Source organism: Parasteatoda tepidariorum, chromosome 9 (assembly GCF_982258835.1).
Source record: "Parasteatoda tepidariorum strain Cologne lab strain chromosome 9, Ptep-v5.0, whole genome shotgun sequence".
Taxonomy (NCBI): domain Eukaryota; kingdom Metazoa; phylum Arthropoda; class Arachnida; order Araneae; family Theridiidae; genus Parasteatoda; species Parasteatoda tepidariorum.
Window position 1 is genome coordinate 16,416,298 of NC_141763.1, and position 21,047 is coordinate 16,437,344.

At 32.8% G+C, this 21,047-nt stretch overlaps 1 protein-coding gene across 1 annotated transcript in view; it reads right to left on the bottom strand.

The window, feature by feature from the left end:
• Positions 1-21,047, bottom strand: part of LOC107442942 (uncharacterized) — a 96,471-nt gene that overhangs the window by 16,445 nt on the left and 58,979 nt on the right. Inside the window, exon 3 of the mRNA XM_021144629.4 lies at positions 20,252-20,432. Within this exon, the coding sequence (XP_021000288.3) occupies positions 20,252-20,378 (127 nt within the window). The 5' untranslated portion in view covers positions 20,379-20,432. The remainder of the gene's footprint in view (positions 1-20,251; positions 20,433-21,047) is intronic.

The window sequence follows — 21,047 nt, forward strand, 5'->3', positions numbered from 1 at the left end:
CATACTAAAATCAAATTAACATAACTTATACAAAATTTTAGCTATATACAAAATTAGCTATATACAAAATTTTAGGGATAATGATTTTTACAGCTTTAATCGAGTCTTCTAGGCATGAAAGTTTGAGGGAAAAAAAAGTGCTTGAAAAATAAAATGTAGATTGTATAGTAATTCTAATGCACATTCACAAGGTTTTCTATAATTTACGATATTTCTTTTTTCTATAACTCAATGAATTGCTGAATGTTTAGTGACATTTTAAAAACATTGAAATATTTTATGTTTAAGAATAAGATATTGAAATAATATGTTGCATATTGTATGATTCATTGTTTAAAAAATTGCTTCATTTTGCTAGATATTTACGTTACATGGTTTTCTTTGGATAAAGATGATTAGCAAATAGCATCCACATGTTTCGATGCATTCTGAAACCTACGTTTGCAAATTCACCATAAAATGTCGCACAGCATATTCTTCAATTACGATAAGCTACATTTACCACCAAATACTGCTACAATGATAATTTTTGTTTTCTTATATATATATATATATATATATATATATATATATATATATATATATATATATATATATATATATATATATATATATATATATATATATATATATATATATATATCTGATATGATATTCTCTTTTCAAACAGAGCTCGTAAGACCCTTAAGATTCTGAAATGGGGGCACGAAAACTTAAAAGATTTTTTTTTCCTAATGCCCGCCTGTGTTAACATCCGTCAATTCAGGCATCTACAGGGCGACAGATATCTGTGTGGCCTAAGGATTCCTAACGAGCATCAAACATTCTCAAAATTAAGTGTTCATTCACTGGAAAATTTAGTGTTTATTCAATTTAAGAACTGTTCCTTCACTTGGTTATCTTACTACTTATTATTTAAACCACCAAAAGCTTAAAACAATATTATGTAAGTTATCTAAATTTTTTTTACATAATTTGCATTTAATAACAAATATGTCGACATGCATTTAATAACAAATACGTCATTTAGCTAAAATAACAAATTTTGAAATTTTTATGATTTTTTTTTAAAGACAAGCTAAGCTTAAGTATTCCATCACTGGTTAGTTTACCCTATAAGATTTTGAGAAATTTGCGATGTTGTGAGAGATGCTTAAAAATGTTGACTACGTATTTTTATTAATATTTTTAAAATATATATTCAAGAAATTGATGAATATTTTATTCCAAATTTATTCATTCGTATGTATATTATTGAAATCTTATCAGTTATTGAGAAAAAAAAACTAAAAAATAAAAAATAATCACATTAAAGAAGCACAATCTGTTGTATAATCATATTCTATCAGAAGCATGCTTTTATAAAACTTCACATTCTCTGAATAAAATGTATTTTATTCAATAAAATGTTTTATTCAAATTTCTTTACTAAATTGCAAATAGAATTTTCGTCGACTAAAAAAGAAACATCGTATTTTATAGCTTAAAAAAATAAAAATGAAAAGATAAGCAAACGATTATTAGCGAAAAAAATATGAATGAAATTTTATGCTAAGCGCGAAGTCAAGTTCCTCGCAAGTTTATCACATTTTAATATTAATCGCCCCATTTAATCATTTCTTCATTGTCGCCAAATTATTTTTTTAAAAATATTTAATTTTAATTTTTCTCAGCTTCTAATAAATAAAAACGGTTGAAACTTTAGATTTTTCAATTGAAAAATATGTAGATTAATATGGTATAAAAAAATTCATACCTTATAATTCAAAAATTTTTCATCCTTAATTTAAGTAAATAATAAAAAATAATTAACAATTATTAAAAATTATTTTTTTCGTGAAATTATCTTTGGGTAAATGAGTTTTATGACTGGGTGAAATTTTCTTCGAATTGCTTTATTAGTTTTTAAAATATGAATAAAAACGTAAAAAGTGAAATTAACATTAAGGGGTACGAACTTTGGATCGCTCTCCTGACCAAACTATGGGGACCATATTTCCCAGATTGCGGCTACCCCCTATATTTTGAAGGTTAAGAATCCAAATATGCAAGAAAAAATATATGTTTATTCAGAGAAAGTACGTTTTTGTGTCTGATTTCGCAACTTAATTAATAGTTAGCACTAATTAATTAGCTTATTTGAGGTCACCCCCAAGAGCCATTAAGATTAACACTTAGTTCGTGAAAATCCGATCATTAGAACGAAAGTTATTCAGGGTGATATCTTTTTTTTTTGCGGACTGTACATGTATCTACTAATACATGGAAAAAAGAAATCAATGGGACCCTATTCCATTTTCGTGAAAAAAATGATGAAACCCTGTAGCATCATGTGATTTTAAAAGATTAGGGCTCACATAGCTCAGTTGAACGTTGGACTCGCGTTCGTGAGTTCTAATCGTGAAGGTCGGAGAATCCGTTCTCTGCGTTAAATGGTGACGGGTGCACGTTAAATCTTTCGGGGTCACAAAGTCCTCAAAGTTCCCATAACAGTACAAAACCTCTGGGGGGACTGAATTGGTGATTGATCGCTCTCTGTATCAGGTCAAAATTACGATGGATGGATGAATGAATGGGTCTTCCCTGAAAAACGAGCTGTGACGTGTGTTTGACTTAATCGCCACTGAAAAACAAGAAACGCACCCCTTGGTTTCCCATAACAGGCTTACTGGTATTGGCAAGTAGCATCAGAAACACCACGACAACAAAAAATAGCAGATGCATGTTTTTTCTTAGTAATGCATTTATATTAACACGTTGAGCACCGCATCATCAGCCATTGGTGGCTGACACTGGACTTTCCACTTAGGCCGCGCCAACCACCGGTGGCTGACCCTGAAATTACATTTAGGATGCGTCTGCCACCGCTTGCTGACACTGACCGTTCACATAGGCAGCGAAAAACAGCTGGCTGACAGCGTATAACATGATATAGAACTATAAAACTGATAATAGAACTTTTTATCCACCACTATTTTTAAACAATTCGTAGTTTTATACAATTCACCACTTATTTCATATATGTCATGCTAAACCTTTTAAAACTAGCAAAATCTGTCTAATATTTGCAATTTTAGTTTGTAGTTAATTACAGTTTCATACCTCCCAACTTTAAATCCTTTCGAGGATGATTTTCCCCAGTGGTAGCAAAGTGAAATTTAAATTACAATTTTAGGCAGAAACATATGCTGTACTTTGAAAAAGCATATGCTAGCTAATGATCGAGTATTACATATTAATCTATATGCTTAATTTTTTTAAAAATAGTGGTGGTCAAAAAGATTATAAATTATGTTTGTAAATGCAAGGAATATATCGAAAATATACATTTTACTACCACTTTAAATATAGAAATAAAATTTTACGCCAAATGCGTAAAAGTTGGCCAAACGGGCAAGCCATGTAAAATTAGCGAGGCGTTCAACCTATTAGGCAGCGTAAAACATTAAATATAAATCATAAAACGCCGCACTCTTTAAATTCTGGTTATTATTAATTAATTTCGTCATCAAATTTAGTAACAATAAAAATTCAGAGAAAAAAAAACTTTGCCATTTAATGGGGCAATAGCACTTATTCTGCTTAAGATTTTTTCATCATTCTTCCTGTAAAAAAATGTTTTATTTCGTATTCTACCATATATAAGCTCCAAGTCGTTGTTTTCAGAGTCAATTATTTCACCAAGATGTCACATATTATCGAAAGAATTGGCAATCTAATCAGCGCCACTGAAATTACTTATACTGTCGTAATTCATAAATCTAGCATGAGTTATGAGTAATAACGAGTCTCATAACTTTAGGAACTTGTTCCGGTGCCTGCTTGAGAATGTTGTATTTTTGGCGACAGTTTATTTTTAAAAATTCTTGATTTTTTTTTAAAATTTAACAATTTTTCGAATTAGGCGAATTTCTCCTAATATTTGATCCAGGAGTTGCCTTGTCTTCTGGATTGGGTTCAAAATTACAAGGCTACGGAGTTGAATATTGGATCGACTGTTCAACGACGGTTATAATATAAAATATTAACATAAAATAATTTGCGCGTTGAGTTTTTCATTAGCTCCATTAATAAAAATTCCCTGTATGAGATTCACTTGAGAGAAATTGACATCCCTTCATACTGTATATAAAACTCCTTTATATTTTTGTAGTAAGAAGTGAAAAATACTTGTATTTAGATTACCCACTTTAAAACTGTTCTGAGGTTAATATTAAATACTAAAAGTTTGTTAAAATTAAGCTAGGGTGCTTAAGAACTTCGTTTACTTAACTGTATCATTATATGTTTCAGAAAAACTACAACTAAAAATATTACGAAGAGCTGGAACTCCCAGGTTGGCTGTCCTGTTTTTCATCGCTTGTTACTGTGAAATAGCGTGACTCAACACGTTAGTTATCAAATAGAAGGGACAAAGAGGAGTAGAAAGCAATATAATTAAGTAGACCACCCAAATAGGTACGTTAAATACTTTTATCGCAGATGTTTTTTCTTGAGCAAACCTGAGAATTTCGTTCAGTAAAAAGAAAATATATTATCAAATGAAACCAAACTAAAAACATTTAGTTAGTATTTTTCAAATGACATCCCATAGATACCAATTCTGCCTACGAGATTTCCCCCGAAAAAATATTTTCGGGAAAATTTTACTTTAGAAAAGATGGTGATGAGTATATATGTCTACTATTTAATTCATGGATTCATAAAATTAATTTAGAATGATTTCAATCTCTCTGCTACATATTTCATAACCGTCTTGAACAGCCGGTAAAATTTTTAGTTTATGCACCCAATGTTTAACTCCGTAGCCTTGTAATTTTGAACCTAATCCAGAAGAAAAAGGAACTCTTGTATCAAGTATTGTGGAGAAATTTTACCTTCGTGGAAGACTTTTTCTTTGAACTAACCCGCATTTGCGTTACATGAAGAAGAAAGACCACGAAAGCCTCTTTATGGTTAGCCTGACGGCAAAGGTACTTTAACCCATGACCAGGCTACCACTGAGGATATTTTACGTCAGCACTTTGGTCGGTATAAACCGGACGTGAAATCGTATCGACCAGCCATTGCTATGATTCGAACCCAGGTGACCTAATAGAAAGGCGAGCACTCTTATCTCCTGAGTCATCACGGATCCTATTGCTAAATATAAATAAATTTAACATCCGTGCAAACGCATAACAGTCACGTGATTGCATGTTTAAACTCAAACAAAATATAAAAATATTTCTGTCAGCAATAGTAACTGATGTATAACCCAGAAGTTTTAGCTCCCCCACCAAATCTAAAGCGGACGCAAAATAATAATTATCGTAAGCTTAATTTGCCAGCAATAGAAAGTATACTCTACGATTATCAGGAGTTAATATTTGTAACGTAATCTTAATTTGAAAGCACTAGAAACTATATTCTACGATTATGAGGAGTTAATTTTTGTAACGAAAGTTAAATTTGTAAGGACCATTTAGGCCTCAAATGCCCAGTTCTAAAACAGCGAACGAACGAATAAGCTTAATTTGTCAGCACTAGAAATTATATTCTACGATTATCAGGAGTTAATTTTTGTGGCATAAGCTTAATTTTGCCAGCACTAGAAATTATATTCTACTATTATCAGGAGTTAATATTTGTGACGTAATCTTAATTTCGAAGCACTAGAAACTATATTCTACGATTATGAGGAGTTAATTTTTGTAACATAAGCTTAATTTGTAAGGGCCATTTAGGCCTCAGATACCCAGTTTTAAGACAGCGAACGAATGAATAAGCTTAATTTGACAGCACTAGAAATTATATTCTACGATTATCAGGAGTTAATTTTTGTGGCATAAGCTTAATTTTGCCAGCACTTGAAATTATATTCTACTATTATCAGGAGTTAATATTTGTGACGTAATCTTAATTTGGAAGCACTAGAAACTATATTCTACGATTATGAGGAGTTAATTTTTGTAACATAAGCTTAATTTGTAAGGGCCATTTAGGCTTCAGATACCCAGTTTTAAGACAGCGAACGAACGAATAAGCTTAATTTGTCAGCACTAGAAATTATATTCTACGATTATCAGGAGTTAATTTTTGTGGCATAAGCTTAATTTTGCCAGCACTAGAAATTATATTCTACTATTATCAGGAGTTAATATTTGTGACGTAATCTTAATTTGGAAGCACTAGAAACTATATTCTACGATTATGAGGAGTTAATTTTTGTAACATAAGCTTAATTTGTAAGGGCCATTTAGGCCTCAGATACCCAGTTCTAAAACAGCGAACGAATGAATAAGCTTAATTTGTCAGCACTAGAAATTATATTCTACGATTATCAGGAGTTAATTTTTGTGGCATAAGCTTAATTTTGCCAGCACTAGAAATTATATTCTACTATTATCAGGAGTTAATATTTGTGACGTAATCTTAATTTGGAAGCACTAGAAACTATATTCTACGATTATGAGGAGTTAATTTTTGTAACATAAGCTTAATTTGTAAGGGCCATTCAGGCCTCAGATACCCAGTTCTAAAACAGCGAACGAATGAATAAGCTTAATTTGTCAGCGCTAGAAATTATATTCTACGATTATCAGGAGTTAATTTTTGTGGCATAAGCTTAATTTTGCCAGCACTAGAAATTATATTCTACTATTATCAGGAGTTAATATTTGTGACGTAATCTTAATTTGGAAGCACTAGAAACTATATTCTACGATTATGAGGAGTTAATTTTTGTAACATAAACTTAATTTGTAAGGGCCATTTAGGCCTCAGATACCCAGTTTTAAGACAGCGAACGAATGAATAAGCTTAATTTGTCAGCACTAGAAATTATATTCTACGATTATCAGGAGTTAATTTTTGTGGCATAAGCTTAATTTTGCCAGCACTAGAAATTATATTCTACTATTATCAGGAGTTAATATTTGTGACGTAATCTTTATTTGGAAGCACTATTCTACGATTATGAGGAGTTAATTTTTGTAACATAAGCTTAATTTGTAAGGGCCATTTAGGCCTCAGATACCCAGTTTTAAGACAGCGAACGAACGAATAAGCTTAATTTGTCAGCACTAGAAATTATATTCTACGATTATCAGGAGTTAATTTTAGTAGCATAAGCTTAATTTGTCAGCAATAGAAAGTATATTTTACGATTATCAGGAGTTAATATTTGCAACATAAGCTTAATTTGCCAACACTAGAAACTATATTCTATGATTATCAGGAGTTAATTTTTGTTTAAATTGTTTACGCGCAGGTATTTCCTTAAAACTAGTGTTATTCTTGGAATCCTTATCAAAAATGAAAACAAAAAAAGTATATGCTTTGTGGGTTGCTTATTAATATTTAACTGACAAAAAGCAGGAAAACAAGTTGTATTTAAAGAGCCCTAAAGAAAAACAACAACGAAACTTGTAAGTGTTTAAAAAAATCTTCCTTCATCCCCTCTCGGTTTCCTATAGCAATCAAATAATATTGTTTAATATTTCTATATTTCTGATTAAGAAAGCGTTTTGTTTTCTTTCTTGTTAAATATAAATTTTCGACTGGAGACATGTGCATTATTTTTTTTCTTTTCACTTATCATAAGAATTCATAAAATGCACATTAAGTGCTGTCTTTATAGGACACTCCGTATATAGCGTTGATGAACACCATTGAAAATCAAATTTATAAAACCGAAATAAAATGACTGGATATAAAAATACTACTATTTTAAGTATTCAAGAAAAATCTCCCCCAAAAATGGGAGGAGTTATTTATGGTAATTCAATTCTTTCTATTACTTAGGAAAAACTTTCTTAGAGAGAGCAGTAGTGGGCATGTATACTATTTCTATTACTTAGAAAAAAACATTCTTAGAAAGAGTAGTAATGGGTATGTATGCTTCACACATAAACTATAATATTTTAATAAATTTTGTGCTATTGTAAGCTTTCAATTTGTGATCTCTAAACATTAGTTTTAAATAACTAGAGCTTGAGCACACTCCGTTTTGCTCGTGCGAAAAGGAAATGTCTTGCAGTGAGTTAACATTTCAGGTACATTTATAGATAATATGATTGTACGTTAATTTTTCTAGGGGCCATTTTAGTTTAATATTATCATTTTAGTTTGAAAGTAATGCGGTATTATATAGTCAAATCATAATGTAACTGAGCGATATGCAGCAAGTTCTAAATAAATTGCAGCCTCTATGTTTTTTTTATAACCGTCGTTGAACGAATTTTGAGTTTATGACTAACAATGTTCACCTCCATAGTCTTGTAATTTTGAACCCAATCCAGAAGACAAAGGAACTCCTAGATCAAGTATTGAGAGAAATTTGCCTTCATGGAGAACTTTTTTAGGACTACCCAGCATTTGCGTTACACGGAGATAAACCTCCCACGTTTAGCCTGACGACAAGGAATCTCAAACTAACACCTCCTAGAAGAACGAAGGCCTCAGCACGGATCAATTTAGTAGTCCGATGTGACGAAGTTAACTGCGCAGTAGATGAAAACTAAGAAAGATGTCATTGCGTTCGGGGTACTAAGTTGCGCAGTGGTTGAAAATACGAAATATTTCATTACGTTTGGACTACAAAAGGATATTTATGGTAACCGTGCTGAGGCCTGTTCTTTTCTAGGAGGTGTTGCTCAAACCCTTGATCCGTCTATCACTGAGGATATTTTTCAGCACTGTGATCGGAGCGAGGCGGCTGTGGAGTTTGTATAGACCAGTCATCGCTGAAATTCGAACCCAGGCCCCTTATCAAGCCCCCACCACGAATCCTGCCCACATATATATCAAATTTTTAACTTTTCAACCCATTCAAAGCCAACACCCCAATTAACGTTATTCTATTCTTGAAATTCATCTAGAAGAATCAAAACATTGGGATTCGAACCCGGGGCACCTCATTGAGAGGCCAGCTCTCTATCCCCTGAACCAACACGAACCCTGACCATATATATGTCAAATTTTTAAACTTTTTAACCCATTCAAAGCCAACGCGCCCATCAACATTATTCAAAAAGGTATAGTCTGGCAGCTCAATTATTTCATTCGTGAAACTCATTTAGGAGAATCAAAACATTAGTATTCGCTGGGATTCGAACCAATATCCAATTAGTCTAAACACATTAGAGCTACCTTTTTTTCATAAAAATAATATTTCCGTAACAATGATCTTAAGTGGCATTACTACAAACGTTCTCCCCACATTTTTTTTTATAAAAACAGTTTTCCCGACACTACAATATTTTGCACTTTGGCGTGAAATGGGTAATTTTTTTTTCTGACCTGAATATATTCCGGGGCTTGAAAATACTTTTGCAACAGTGACTCATAAAATTAGTGAAACGTTTTCGCCACAAGATTTTATGTTTGCTTTTATTAGGGTAGAAACTTAGCCGGCTAAGGGATATAAAATCTTAACCTATAACTATTTTATTTCTGTCTTTTAACATGCAAGATAAATTATCCGAATATCCGATTTTTTACTTGATTACAACATATAAATTACTAGTGAAAGTTCTTATAAATTAAATGAACATATAATTTTAATATTTTGTGGCAGTTGCAGATATTTATTCTTATTGAACACATAAACAAATCTATAAATGAAACTATAAACTATATATAAAAAACTATAAATGAAATATAAACTATGAATGAAACTATAAATATATAAACTATAAATGAATGAAACTATAAATATATATACTATAAATGAAACTATAATTCTATAAATATATATACTATAAATGAAACTATAATTCTATAAATATATATACTATAAATGAAATATAAACTATGAATGAATGAAACTATAAAAATATGAACTATAAATGAATGAAACTGTAAATATATAAACTATAAATGAATGAAACTATAAATATATAAACTATAAATGAATGAAACTATAAATATATGTAATATAAATGAAATGATTTTTTCTACTTATACTTCTATTGGTAAATGAAGAGAGGACAGACAAGAGGCGTGGTTTAGGCTCTTTTTGCAAACTTCTTTATTATTTTTTTAATCTTTCTTTGATAATAACACATTTCATATACACTTGATAATAACACATTTCATAACACAATCACGAATTATTTCTTTTGGAAGCTTGAAACATATAGTTTGTGCACGTGTTCTCAAAAATAAGGATTTACTGAATGAATTTTGATAAAAAACCGATTTCTAAAAGATAACTCGATTACCGATGTTTCAACTCAATTAATAATTTAAAATTTATAGTTAAAAAAAGTGAGTACACAAAAACTTAGAGTAAACTATGAAGTTTCAAATGCTGAAAGAAGTTTTTTCAAAACATCAAAATGCAAAAAAATTATTTGCAAATGAAGCTCCCATAGAAAAAGCATTAGTTGCTGGCATTGAGATGGAAGGTATTGCGTCCTTTTAAGACTCAGGCCATATACACCGAAGAGCCATTACATTATGACCACCCTGCTAATAACATGTAGGACCACCTTTAGCCCTCAAAACTGCTAGCATCCGCTGTGACATTGATTCCACAAGGTGCTGATAGGTAGTCTGAGGTATCTAGTACCAAGCGCTCACCAACTGGTCCTGCAATTCCCTCACATTGTAAGGGAATGGGTGAACCTGGTCTGCAACTATGTTCAAGTAGCTTACAGCCGTCAGGGATTGAGGATTATGGGTCCTAATGTGCCCCATGAAAACATTGTTCCTGGGCGAGAAAACCATGAAAACCTGGGCGAGCCCATTATTATAGATGGAGGGTGGTCATAATGTAATGGCTCTTCGGTGTACATTCCAGAAAAACTTAAAAACTTGCAGAAAAATATAGAGGTACAAAATGTTTTAACTATTTCCTGTAAATTAAATATTTGTAAATTAAATATGTGTTACAACTGACCAACTAAATTCTTGAAAAAGGCGTGCAATTATAAAATATGATATTTATGATGACCTTATGAAACATTTGCTACCACTTTTTAAAATTTTTCTGACTGAGGCAACCCTAGTCTAGTCCTAGTGTTTTGATTCTATTGGGCACCTAGGCCACGCAGCGTCCACTATCCCATTCCTCCGGCGTTTAACACTATTTTGGTTGAGCATTGAAGTAAGCAGGCAGTGGGATTGCTTTTATGCATTTTCAAGCATTTTACTTGAATAACAAAAGAGCTGAGGCAACCTGGAAATTGAAAGCTTACATATATCAAATCGGAAATGAAGAAAAACGGGTAAAAAAAAATCTATTCTAGCTTGTTTTCGGGAAATGTAAAGTATCCATGACAACCAAAATTATTTAACAGTTATTACAATACAAGAGTTGGACAAAAATATGGAGGCACTTCTGTACTAACTCTATGGAAATGTTTTGAAATATTTTACATGGCAAAACAGTTGACACAATTTGAAGAATCATGTTTTATGCTTTTAGAATTGGCGCCCTTTTTTACTCGTACAAAATTCGCTCCAACCAAAATGAGCGAAGAATGTTAAGGTTTTTTTTTATGTTGTCATTAGCTCTGAGCCGTGATGGCTCAGTGGATAGAGCGTTCGCCTTTGAATGAGGTGAACCGGGTTCGATTCCCAGCAATGACTGGTCGATACGCATTCCGCATCCGGCTTGCCCCGACCACAGTGCTAACGTAAAATATCCTTAGTGGTAGACTGATCATGGGTTAGAGTCCCTTTGCCATCTGGCTAACCGTGAGAAGTTTTCTTGGTTTTCCTCTTCATGTTAAATAATGCGGCTTAGTTCCATTAAAAGTCAAGACACGAAAGAAGTCAATAAGTGCTAACGAAAAATATCTTCAGTGATAGACGAATCAAGGGTTAGAGACCGCTTGTCGTCAGGCTCAACGTGGAAGGTTTATCTCCATGTAACACAAATACGGATTGCTCTTAAAAAAGTTCTCCCTATCTAGTTAACCCTACTAGGTCTAGTTAAGTGCAGCTGCCCGATATGCCCTACATCAAGTTTTTTTTAGATTTAGTGCCATTTGCCCGGTATTCCCTACACTGATTTTTTTTAAATTAAGTGCCGCTGCCCGGTATTCATTTAACCGGTACTACGACCACTGATGTTTCACCTAATCTATCCTCTGCAGATATTAAAATATCGAATAAATATAATAATATCAACGAATAAATTAGTATTAAATCAGCTATAACAAATATTTCGCACTTTCACCAAAGCAACTATGTGATTGTAAAGTTAAAATATTGTGAAAACGTCGAAAATAATAAAGATTATTGTCAGGAGAAGTTTTATTTCGTATTTATTTTTTACTCAATGTGTTCTAATTTCGTTAAAAAATTTTTGAGTGCCTCCTCACACTCTTGTATTGATATATTTTGCTTTCGCTATGTTGATACAATATTAGAAAGCACTCTATTTTGCTGATATAATCGTGTGAGCTGATGAAGAGATTATATCTTTTCGTTATTTTGTTTTCCGGATTTTTGATAATTTTTTTTTCTTTTTTTAGATAAATAAAAAATATTTTTAAAAATAATTTTATTTTGACTACTTTTAGAGTAAAGTGACAGTTTTTAAGTTTTCAATTATTCAGTTTTAAATTAAAAAAAATCTATTATATTTACAGAGCAACCTTAATCTATAAGAAAAAGAATAAAATGCATAGATGTTTATCTTTTCATTCTGATAGCGTTGATTCACCTCAAATAAATAAATACATTTACCAAGACACCAAAAATATGTTTTTCGTAGACGATGATCCTAAAATCAATACGCGTCAAATATGCCATCTTAAGCAATTTATTCATGTCAATAACTTTATTCTTTTATTCTATGTCATTATTTCCAACAAATGTAACAAAAATTATTAAGTTTGGATAGTAAATTATTTACATTAAACGAGAAAATCACAGTTATTCCTTTTTCTAATATACGGATAATTGAGTTATGCATTTTTAATAACTTTTTACACCAAAATCATTTTAAGATAACATTTGATTACATCCATATCTTATTTTTTCTTTTCACGAGAATTAAAAGAATTTTCAGTAATATATAATTATCTAAATAAAAAAAACAGACCTACTTTTCCAAAATTTAATTAAAAACAACTAATATCCAGCAAATGTAATTAAATTGTATATTATTGAGGGGCCGTCCATATATGATGCCACGTTTGGGGAGGAAGATGTGTTGTTGTAAAGTGTGACGGTTAGTGACAAGAAGAAAAGGCTACCAGTATGACACCTCACATTTTGGTTAAAAATATTTAAAATCAACAAATTAAATATTTAAATTATTTTTAAAAAAATTTCCATCAAAATACGTACTTAAAATCATTATTAGTGTGCTCATAACTGACAAGTGAGACTCATCATTTTTATAATTCAAATAAGTAAAAAATGGTGGCCAAAATATCGTGCTGTCAGTCTATATCAAAAGAGATGATGCGTTGATAATTACTGCATATAATAAATGACAGTGAATCATACCTGCCAATTCTTCCTAACTTACCCGAAGATTTTATTTCTACAATTGATCTGAATGAAAAGTCTGCTTGCAATCTCAATGCAAGTGTTATGTTACAACCACTAGATAGAAGCTTCTTTGAAAAGCGCAAAAATTGGCAGGTATAGTTCGTTCACCAGGAGTTGGCACTTAACTAAGCCTTCATCACGTGGTATCCGACGATACTATTTCGCTATTTTTGGGGAGAAGGATGTGAACAAGGCTGCTATTTGGCGATCGTATGACAAAAATATTTATTTCGCAATCTTTATGTGTGTATTTTTAACATTAAATATTTCATAAATTTGATGATATTTCTCTCTTTTGAGTGAACAGTTTGTCCTTTCTGAGACATTTTGTTGCAATATATTTTATTTTATTTTATAACCGTCGTTGAACAGCCGACCCAATTTCATGGGTTTACAACTACTAACGTTCAACTCCGTAGCCTTGTAATTTTGAACCAATCCAGAAGACAAGGAAACTCCTGGATCAGTACCCCCAGAGGTATCGATTTGTTATGGGAACATGGAGGACTTTGAGACTCGACAGATTTAACGTGCATCAGTCACCATTTACTACACGGGGAGTCTTCGGCCGGCGAGGATCGAACCCACGACCTCTTGGATATGGGCCCAGCGCCCTACCGACCTTGCAATATATTTAAATAAGCTGGAGTAACGAGAGGTATAATAGCAGATGATAAAGCGAAGTGAGTGACCGAAAAAGAATTCTCTGTTTGCGTTTGACGCGCAATAGGGTTGTCTCAATTTCAAGCGCGGAAATGTTTTTCCTTTTACTCTCGCTCTGAAATGAACTCTTCGTCCGAGGAGCTGGAAACAAGTGCCAACTGTTGATGAACGAACTATATGCGATGCATTACGTTTTGTATCGACTTCTCTTTAATAACGAGATGCCACCGGATTTTACAGAATATTTTTGAAAAAAAAAACGATAAAGAACTATAAATACCGGAACTATAAAACCGAAATAACTGAAACAAAGAGTCGATTCATATGTCCTTGAATCATTTTGAAGCAGCGGAGGGTAAAACTTCTATTAATCGAATCGAATTTACTAACATACATTAGGACATACATTAGTAGAAACATGCATTAAAATATAAATTTTGCTACCACTGGAAAATATTTATCCGCAATCCAGACCGGTTAGATATTTTAGTTAGCAGGGCTGCCATGTGTGACTAAAACTCCAAAAGTGCTGACTAATTTAATTAAGTTCAAAATTTTAATAAAATTAGTAACTTTCTACAGCATTTTTTTTTTTCAATTTACTTTTAAAAGTAAATGTAAATAAACAGTGGAAACTAAGAAGTAGTATCTACGAGTATTCGGCCAATGAGGCCAGCTCAGTAATTATGTGGTAATTACTGACTCAATAGGTTTAATTAAACAGAAATAGTTACTTAAATTAGCTGTTAACTAGAGATGAAACTAAACTAAACTCAGTGGCGCGACAGCCCCTAGAAGACCAAGGCCTACTGTGCCCATCTCAGTTTTCTTCACCTCTGGAGAGCAAGAGCAGATGTTCTGGCTTGCTGGTCAGCCGAACGCGAAACCCAGAGTGTTTAGTTCCCAAACTTGCTTGGTACTCATTTTATCGACCCGCTGAAGGGATAAAAGACTGAGTCAACCTTGCCTAGCCCAAAGATCGAACCAAAGACTTGTGGCACGGAGCGCTGCCACCATTAATTAGAGATAAATAAAGATTTAACAAAACCAGACATAACGGTTTGATTAAAAACTACAACATTGTTCGATTTAAATATGAAATGCAGGTCCCGGTGCTAGTTACGATTGATCAAGTTCTTGTTCTTGTAGTTCATTTACGTCACACTAGAGCTGCACAATGGGCTATTGGCGACGGTCTGGAAAACATCCCTGAGGATGATCCGAAGACATGCCATCACAATTTTGATCCTCTTCAGAGGGGATGGCACCCCCGCTTCGGTAGCCCGACGACCTGCACGCGAAGTCGAGCACTTTACGGTAGAACAGTTTAACGAGGACCCATACCGTACACCCTCGGTCCCTACGCAGACTGATCCAAGTGATCACCCACCCGCACACTGACAGCAGCCAGTAATGCTTGATTTCGGTGATCTGCTGGGAACCGTGTCTTAACGATCAGTCCACTGCGGGACACGATTGATCAATGCGAGAGATAGTAAATAAATAAAAATTAATAGAGTTTATATCACTTTTTACATTTTTTTAGTCACCTGTGGCATCCCTGTGTTAATCTATATATATATTTCTCTTACATGGCGACAAAAAAAGCCTCATTACAACTCCCCGAATGGCAACGCTAGAAAATCGACCAATGATTGCCGTTAAAAATGTCACATGCCAAATCTAGCTGAGGTGGCTCTACATATAGCGCTTTTAAAAACGGAAACTGAAATAACCAGAGAGAGCATTCTCTCCAAATGTGATCTCTTCCGAAATTCACCCTATCAGCTGCTGCAATCTCATACTATTAAGCTAGGCAGAAGTGAGTAGTCTTTGTCGATAGATCTCTATTTTAGTATATTGTCGAAAACGCTTTTTTTTTCACGAATATTATGAATTTATTTGACGATTTTTGATTTATATCACGAATTATACTATAGCACATTTCTAATAGGTTTAACGAATTACATGTCATTTATTTGAATTCAAATTTATTTTAATGACTTAGTATTAACTAAAAATATGTAATTTAAAAAAAAAAAAGTTGTTATATGGATTTGAATGATTGTTTTGAATTCTTAGAATTTTGTGCATTTACAATGTACCTAAGTTAGTAGCGAGCGAAGAGAGCTTGGTTTGCGAAGCAAACCATATAAGATTGCGTAACAATTTTTGGGGGCTGGCGAGCGTTAGCGAGCAGGGGGCGCTGCCCACTAGTTATAAAATATAAATACACTAAGATTTTTTTCTCCAAAAAGCACTAGTAAAACAAATAGATAAATTTTGAATGCCAAAGATTTAAGATTCTTTTTTAATGATTTAAAAAATAAGATTTTTTTTATCAAGATCAAAAAATAGAATTTTTTCTATGGCACTTCTCACTAAGCTTCTGTGAAAGAACGAATTGCGTCTGCCTCAAAAATGAAGTGCCGTTAAAGCCTGGAAGCCATTTTTAAGGCACTGATTTAAAACACTCTGTTTTCTCGTCAAATCATCATTTCAAAAATAAATAGAGCGTTGAGCTGCTCGCAGTCTTTATGGAGTGAAGAAAGACATGGATGAAGAAATGGAGTTTTGGTCCACTCACTTTCTATTTCTTCAATTGTATTGGATTTACTCTTTTTTTTTCCTCCAAGAAATGGCTCCATTTAGTTCGGACTTCTCCGGAAATTGCGGAAAAACTTACAAAAGATTGTTTGTCTGAAAAAACTTAGACCGTTCTGATCTGGCATTACGACTAGCTTGAAGGAAATATAAAGTCGACCAAGTGGAAAAGATTTGATTTATTCTTCTTTCAAACTAAAAGTTTCATTATGTTTTTAGAGGTCAAATTTTAATGCGCCGCATTGAAATATCTTAAACTTAATTTTATATTCCTTTCTGTCGACGAATAAAGTTTAAAAATTTTTTTTTATTCAGATCTTTTGGTTGAAGGTTCATTAAGGATTCTTATAACGAATATGTTTATTTTCTTTTTAATGAGAACCAACTTTCTGCCTAAGTAGTTCGGCTGAATGGGCTTGGCCTTCTTAATGCATTCTTTTTTCTTACAACTATTTTGAAAATTTTTACTTTCAAGATGTCAAAATCCGTTTTGATGCAATCTTCATAAAGTTGCCCGAGTGGTTAGCGTGCCAATGATACACGAAGCCAATGGCTGTGGGTTCGAATACCGCTGAGGGCATGGATGTCTTTCTGTGTGTGATGTGTGTATGTGGCCCACTCTATGAACGGGTATCTGTGGCAGTGTGGCATGGGTAATGTTGCTCCCCTTAGTGACTTTGGTTCACAGGTGCTCACTGGGTAACGATAAATGAGCAATGACATCTTCTAAGGCGAAGAACGAAAACTCAGTGCCTGCTTTAATTATCAAAAAAAATTTTAAAGAATTATTAATTTTTAATTAATTTTTATTAGTTTTTGCTATATGTCTCTTTCATGCGGATTTCGAAAATAATTCTTTTGTGTCCACGTGATTAGCCCATATCAGCGATGCCAACTGTTCCGGATGCAACAAAAAATTTAACAAAGAAAAACGGTAGAGAACTACAAGCTAAGATTTGCTGATTTTTAATTTTGCCAACTTTTTAAAATACTCAACACGGCTTAACTTTAACAAAGTGGCCTATCGCATAAGCCTTTCAATTATTTAGAAGTAGTAGCGAGTAAAAAACTTATAATTCGAATTCACTAAATCAAAATCAAATGTTCACTAAATCACTAAATAAAACTTTGAGGTTGGCGCATGCGCGCCTCCATTGGATAACCTCCCCCAAATACTTCTATATTAGTTGGCTCTGAGTACGAACGAGATCTGGATGTAAAATGGTTTGTTTGTCTGCTTGTTAATTGTATACCTTTGTTAATGTTGTTTTGACAATTAAATATGTTATAAATTAGTGCTGGTATTATGCTGGACCGCTTAAACAGTGACACATTAAAACACTTATCTTGTACATTAAAACACTACCTACTAAACTCTATGAAACAGAGTAAGGTGATGCCCTTTCAATCGAAAAACATAGAAAAGCAGGACTAATAAATACTGTAACTGAAAGAAGCTAATGAAACAATGCGGTTTAATATCGATGCAAAAAACGTGCTTAGTTTTGCCTTTTCAATCGAAAACCATTGAAAAGCAGTACTCACTAATACAGGAACTTAAAATTAGCTAATGACACAGCGTAATTCAATATTGATCCAAAAACTATTCCAAGCCTTGCCCTTTCAAGCAAATACCGTTGGGAAGCAGTACTACATGGCAAAACTGTTGCCATAGTTTAAGAGATCAGGCTTGAAGCTTTTGAAAATGGCGTTCTTTTTATTCATGAAAAACTTTCATCGTCTTAATTGAGCATTGGAAGTTTAAAGAAGCTTTTTTCCTTTTTTAATTATCAATATAATTTAAAAAGCATTCTAATATAATCATTGCAATACTATAGAAAGGTTTTAAACTGTGGTTTGTTACTATAGTAAACCTTATTTTTCATGGGCAAAAAGGACAACGTTTTTAAAAACTTAGTATTATCTTTCAAACTGTGACAACAGTTGTGCCATGTAAAGTCTTCCAAAAAATTTGTTACTAAAAAAATGATTGTTACATCGAGTTCGTATAAAAGTGTTTCCATAATTTAATCCAAACTTTGAATGCCACAAAACTATCCTTTATAGTTTAATTTTATTTATTTTCAGTTTGATTTTTTAATTTAAATTATTTATTACTTGAATAAAAAAATTAAATAGAAAAATATTAGCTAAATCCATTTATCTAATTGTTCTCCCATAAATAAATAAGCAAAAGCATCCCAAGTAATTACTAAATGAATCAGCAGTAAAATGGTAAATAGGACTTAGAGTGATTATTCAGCTTCATCTAATGCACTAATTTCCGATCATCTTAAGTGAATGTTAAATATAGTAAATTATAATTCTAGTTCATTAAATGCGTACTACACTATTCCCCATGAGAAATATACAGCAATGGTTTTACTGAATTGGCGTCATCATCAGATGCATTAAAGCGAGTGCAACACTTAGATCAAAGGTCATTAGGAATCAAGAGATGAAAAGTCTGAGAATATCATTATAATACTTCATCGCGTGCTGTAGCGCACGTAATATTACAAAGACGCAACAACTCTTTCTGAGCTAATTTAAATTTTAATAATAGGAAGAGTTTGTATGACTCTCTTTTTAATCCCAGAACGGTTAGACTTGCGATCTTGAAATTTGAACAGAGGATGAAAGAAACAATTTTTTTTCCATAAACGTAAATGTTTTTAAAAGTTTCATTTTGTTTGCTCGCGTAGAACTTGCGAAAAACAATTTTTTCATCATATGATTAACATTACGCGTTATTGCTATTTAAATTGCAGGTGTTTTTATTTTTAAATAATTATATTGTATTAAATAACGTGCGTTTCTATCACAGGTTAGATTACAGTTCTACAGCATTTGCATTCTTTTCGATAGCGCCATCTTTTGGCATATTTTGTAACAAAATTCCGAAATTTCTGTATAAAAAGTTTAAAGCTTTCTCAATAGATAAATTGTTTGTGTCGTTCCTTTGTTTCCTAGAATTTATATTTTAAAACCAGTCACTTTGAATGAACGAGTCTTATGATCATGACCAAATTTTTTCTTAAATTCACTTAAATAGCTCCCGAGCTATGGCGAAATAGGCAAAAAGTTAAATCAAAATCAATAAGCCACAACTTTCTACCGCTTTTCTAATAAGAGCCCTATTTTCCAGATTAAATCTAACCCCCACCACATTTTGAAGATTAAAATACTTAATGCTTCAAGCAAAAAATGCAAATATGTTCAAAGAAAGTTACGTTTTTGTGTCTAATATCTTAACGTTATATGTCATATGCACACTTAAATTAGCATATTTAAAGACAGCCTCTCGACCTCCTCAAGGGATTGGTTCGTTACTAAGCTTTTTATCCTGTGCGCTGTACATGTCATACAGTTTTTTTTATCTCGTGTACGGTACATATCATAAGGGTTTTATCTCGGCACTGTACATGTCATAAGGTTTTTATCTTGTGCACTATACATGTCATAAGGTTTTTTTCAAAATAGCACTCACCGTCATTAACTCCGGTGATAGAATGAACCATGAACCACAGAAGGATGAAGAACACAATCACAAGTTCGCGAAATTGGAAGAAGCAAATTTCGAAAAATGCTCTGCTCCCTCCTCTGAAGAGGATCATATTGTTTTGTCATCGTCCATCATACTCGTATATTGTTTAGAAATTAATATCAACCTGCAAGAAAAAAAAATAGACTAAATGGTTTTCTAAAAAAAATCCTTTCAAATCAAATTATTTATAAAACCAAAAATCTTCTCAGCTTTGCTGCGTCGCTTAAACAGCGGACGTACATTCATAAATGCAAGGCAGACCACACACTAGGACGGTAACCGGTAAGAATGAGGCATACAAGAGGTGAATTCCTATACTTTTGCTTTAGGATGCGCAGACGTGATGTGCTAAGGTATGGGAATCCCCTTTTCATAAGTCTCTTACTTACCGCTTGCCTCCTCAGCGTGTGGCCCTCCTAAGAGTGTTGGAAATATACTGCCTCCTATATATGATATCTGCCTCCTATAATAATAATATATGAATCTCCGTTTCATAAGTCCCTTACTTACCGCTTGCCTCCTCAGTGTGTGGCCCTCCTAATAAGAGTGTTGGAAATATACTGCCTCCTATATATGATAGCCTATATGATATCTGCCTCCTATAATAATAAATGAATCTCCTTTTCATAAGTCCTTTACTTACCGCTTACTTCCTCAGTGTGTGGCCCTCCTAAGAGTGTTGGAAATATACTGCCTCCTATATATGATAGCCTATATGATATCTGCCTCCTATAATATT